We start from the raw sequence: 4,694 nt of genomic DNA, 5'->3' as shown, positions 1-4,694 counted from the left end.
TCTTTGCATGTGCTAGCCTCTATAAACAGACAGGTTAGCATGCAGGGCCCTGTTTCAGGAAGCCGGTTTAGAAAACTCAGAGTGAAAAACGATACGCAGGGTTGAGTAACCCCGAACTGTCCAACTCGGAATATTCGGTTTCAGAAAGGCTGATAACAATTAGTTCAGTCAACGCGGAGTTGCTTTAACCCCAAGTGAAGCGCGCGGACGAGGATATATAAAGCCCTGATAAGCGGAGCACAGATTAAGCGAGTCACCATGGAGACGGAGGGAAAGAAGGCGTGGTCAATGTATTTTACAGCGCTTGAGGCTGAAATTCTGATGGCAGCATATGCCGATAACACGCAAATTCCGCGGAAAAAAGTAACACAGCCACAGCTGCGAAAGACAGGGAGCATGCATGGCAAAACATAGCCGACAGAGTCAATGCGTGAGTGTTAATATAAACATTGATCTAGGGATTTCCACCCATTTAACACGTTATTTTATCATATGTTATTTTATTTGTTATTTTATACATTTTATTTTGTGATGTGATGTGAGCGCAGGTGCAACCCAACAGGCCCCAAACGTTCCTGGCAGCAAGTAAAAATGAAATATAAAAATATAGTCCAAACAGGTAAGGTGTAATTGTATTATGAGCCATAGTGCTTGGTCTGTTTGTCCCATGTAAATCAATTGCAGTTAGAGGCTACATTAATTTTCTTTCTGTAAGCACTTATTGAAATTATCTGAGCACATTACAAGTACATATTTGCTTACTCTGTATGCTCAAATGTGGCCCGTTATAGCCAACAGAAAAAAAGCGGAGGCCCGAAAAACAGGTGGGGGTCCTCCACCACCACCACTCACAGAGGCTGAGCAGTTGGCCCTCAGCCAAAACAGTGGGCGCCCTGTGGCCGAAGGCATCTCTGCGGGGACATCCTCTGAGTCAATAACCCCGCAAGACACAAGTGCCTACATAGGGGGTAAATCCAAAATAATACATGATGTGCATACATCCTTTCTTCACAGTCACCTTTGCAGTGCTACTCATTCATTTGATAAACTCTTTACCATAATGGATTATTTTGTAGTGAAGTTATTTTCCTACTGATTTTGCCTTCCCTCAGGCTTGGTTGTCTTTGAGAGCATAATGACAATGAAGTGTAAGGTGATTGGTATGTTTGTTAATTGCCATTTGGTCCCTTGTAAGTTATAAGTGACCTGTATAAACCTCATATTCTATCAGTTGATGGTGGTGGTGTACTGCATCTGGTGCAGCCTCCTGTTGAGCCAGACCAACATGCAGTTGTGAGTAATACTCCACAGATTATATGAGTGTACAGTAGAACAGCAATGTTGTTTATTTCTTTACTGCAGGAAAATAATGAAGAAACATTGACAGCTGTTACAGAGGAGGAAGCAACAGAGACACTTTATGAGGTGTACATCTTTTAATACTTTGTGTACAGGAAATACAGGCGACCAATAAAGCCAGTTGAACAAAAAATCTGTTTATTCTTCTTTCAACATGTTGAGGTGATGGGTCAAAAGAAATGATTGTGACATATGGTGTCTCTGACTGCGCTTCCATCTTGTATGTCCGTGGGAGGGTCAGGATGTTCATGGTTTGGATCACTGCTGATGTTTGGTTCAGAAGGACAGTGTTCTCCTCTAATTGTGGCAATGTTGTGAAGAATCACACATGCCACAATAATGTCACATGCCCTTTCTGGGGTGACCCTGAGTCTTTGCAGGCACTGGAACCGGGCCTTAAGCATTCCGATAGTCATTTCAATTCTGGCTCTTGTCCTGCAATTAGCCAGATTATATCGCTGCTGTGGGCCCGGTTCAGGGTCAGGGTAAGGGGTAAGCAAATAGGGTAAACATGGATACCCCCTATCACCAAGCAAGTAGCCAGTGAACTCTCCTAAGACAGAAGGATACACTTCAGTTCAAATGTCCCTGAAGCAATTGGTCTTTAAAGTATTCTCAACTCACCATGTCCAAATTTTGTGCTCAGTGTACATTCACGGAATATTTGTGAGTCATGGACAGAGCCTGGCCACTTGGCTTCCACATTTGTGATAATGTTGGCAGCATCACATATGATCTTCACAGTGCAGAGAACACAAATTAGCATCCATTACTATGATAAAATAATTTGTTAGTTTGAAATGCTACAGGGAACTATGTACCTGTACATTAATGCTGTGGAAAGACTTCCTGTTCACATAGTCTCCTTCATTTACTAAAGGAGCAATGATTGGAATGTGAGTGCCATCTATACAGCCAATCACGCCTGGGAACCCTGAAAATAAATGTAAAATTTAAGTAGTAGTCCAAGTATCACCACACCATAAATTAAGTTTTGGTCATCCTGATACCTGCAATTTTGTGGAATCCCTCTTTGATGAATCTTGTGGGTCTGTGACCGGGGAACACCACAAACGAGTGCAGGAGACGTTTCAGTGCAACTGTAACATTCCTGACTGCCCGACAGACGGTAGCCTTGGAAACGTGCTCAGCGTCACCAATATTATACAGAAAGCTCCCGTTTGCAAAAAAACGAAGTGCAATACAAATAATATGTACAGAACTGAGAGCATGTCCGCGATGTGTCACATGCGTAATATATGGCCTGAGGATGTTATTCAAATAAATTATAGATTGTGCTGAGAAACGGTAACGTTCACACAGAAAATCATCAGGAAATGATAAAATGTCCAAACGCGCTCTAATCACTCTCTCCCGGCGGAGAGCTCTGCGGAGAATTTGGGCTTCACGATCTACTGGCTCTTCAAGGAAGGGACACGCCATGTCCGACACTTCCTACTGTCAGGTTTCCGACAAAGGGGCGGAGACAGTCAGGGTTAGTTGTAGTAAACCTGCTAGGGGGCAGGTTAGCTTCACGGCGTGTGTCGTCATAGTGACTCACTCAGGCTTCAGCTGAACTCGCTTTGTGAAACCGAAAACCCAGAGTTTTCGTTAACTCAGGGTATACTTACTCAGTTTTTCCACTAAACCGGCTTCCTGAAACAGGGCCCAGGTGTTTGATTTTTGGGTCAGAATTCAGAACCTGACCTGTGGCATTGTTTATTTTGTTTGCAGCCAGGTAAACCTTGTATTTAACTTTGATATTTAATTGAAATGTGCCTGGGGACTGAGCCAAACACTCATTTTGATCACTGAAGTGTGCTTCTGTTGCTTTGCCAGCCTTATTTTTATTTTTAATTTTACTGTTGATTTAGTGCATTTGACGTTGTTTTAAACTGCTGCTTTTGTTGCTGGGTATTAATAAATGTTTGCCTTAACAGCTGCTTTTATTCTGTTGTTTTAATTTGTTTTGTTGCTAACTTTAATTAATTGCGATTGGATTTTAAAGAGGCCAATTAAAGGAGCCAATCAATCCTGGTAACAGGTGGCATCAGTCTTTACTTAGTGTTTTGATTTACCTTACATATGCAGTATGTATGCTTGAATTTAATGATATTCAGTTGTGGAAGATCATTTCTGCATGCCAGTTGACATTTCAAGCTGTGCTGCATCACTGTTTTAATAAAAGTCCTTTTTCATTGTTGTACTGCTTTTTATTTGTGTTGCCTGGCATCAGTGCTTGGTTTTAGGGATTTTAAGTGAAGTATTTATGTAATGGTTATAAATTTTCAAAAAAATTATTATAAGGTTGTGCTGGGTCACTTCCTGGCACAGTTATTAGAACACTAATGGGCCAGCAATAGTAGTGATGCTAAACACACCAACACCTACTAAACACTAGTGTGTAAGCGCAGCAGAGTATCAATTTGAGGTAAATGTTAACTACCTGTCATGCGCCGTGGTGCGCGGGCACGAAAGGATCCAGGCGCAGACTCCGAGCTAACAAAAAGACACTTTATTAAAACAACGAAAGGCGACCCGGGGAAAGTAGAGAGCAAAACAGAAACTAAAAATCCGGGGAAACAATGACACGAGGAAGCCGGGATCGGGACGGCGGGGGGCTGCAATAGAAAGGGGAGATGATTACTAGGGAGCCAGGAAGCGGGGAGAACATATCAGGACTGAGTTAGAGTAGGGGCTTACGATAGAACGGAACCGTGGGAGCTCGGGAGGGAAGTGTGGCAGTCCGTGGGGGCAGGAAGTCCGTGGAATGGCGAGTGGGCCAGGTGAGCACCGCGAGATCCAGTTGAGCCGGAGGACAGGCAGGTAGCAGACGCCGAGTAGAAACCTGGACAGAAGTAGGCAGGTTAAACAAAGTTCCAAGCAGAAGAGAATGCACACTTTTCGTGGAAGTCTGGTTACCACTGTGGGGATGACTACGGACTGGCGTGGAGCATCCGTCAGCGCCGGATTAAGTGGATCTCCGTGTAATCACCGGGATGGAGAGCAGGTGTGCTGGTGATGGCCCAGCCCGGGGGTGTGGCTACCCGAGCATCACGCATTCCACAGACACAGGACCACGGACCATGACACTACCTCCAGGTTCTGATGTCCTGCTTTTACATTAGATTTTTATTTTCTATCACGGTGAAGAGGCCCAGCGCTGAATAATGGAAAAGTGACATTTAAATAGAAACTGTTTTTCCATGGTTAAGTTCTCCTCTGTTCTGCCTCTTTGGCACACCAAAGGGCTCACTGCTTGTGAATCTAATGAAGTTTGATTTGTACCCACACCTCATTGCTTCAGGGGAATCTCTGGGGTCAAAGTAGACACA

General features: G+C 43.7%; 1 protein-coding gene across 1 annotated transcript; it reads right to left on the bottom strand.

Annotated features, from left to right (window-relative positions):
* Positions 1–271: 271 nt before the first annotated feature.
* On the bottom strand, positions 272–3,027 carry LOC309712553 (putative nuclease HARBI1). Its single transcript, XM_082543408.1, has 4 exons — positions 2,370–3,027; positions 2,181–2,293; positions 1,984–2,095; positions 272–1,912 (listed from the first exon to the last, which is right to left on the bottom strand). Exons 1-4 carry the CDS (start codon positions 2,800–2,802, stop codon positions 1,530–1,532), a joined length of 1,041 nt encoding a protein of 346 aa, XP_082399534.1. The 5' UTR covers positions 2,803–3,027; the 3' UTR covers positions 272–1,529.
* Between the last annotated feature and the right edge of the window lie 1,667 nt (positions 3,028–4,694).

This window comes from Aulonocara stuartgranti, assembly GCF_965226115.1.
Source record: "Aulonocara stuartgranti genome assembly, chromosome: 2".
Lineage (NCBI taxonomy): Eukaryota > Metazoa > Chordata > Actinopteri > Cichliformes > Cichlidae > Aulonocara > Aulonocara stuartgranti.
Note: the sequence above shows the minus strand (reverse complement) of the source record. Positions and strands in the feature narration are given on the sequence as shown.

Bases quoted from the DNA above. Each gene is read 5' to 3' on its own strand.
- LOC309712553 (XM_082543408.1), bottom strand. From the start codon at position 2,802: ATGGCGTGTCCCTTCCTTGAAGAGCCAGTAGATCGTGAAGCCCAAATT. The intron at 2,294-2,369 runs GTATCAGGATGA...ATTTATTTTCAG, and splicing joins GGGATTCCACAAAATTGCAG to GGTTCCCAGGCGTGATTGGC. The intron at 1,913-1,983 runs GTGAGTTGAGAA...CTTCTGTCTTAG, and splicing joins GAGCACAAAATTTGGACATG to GAGAGTTCACTGGCTACTTG.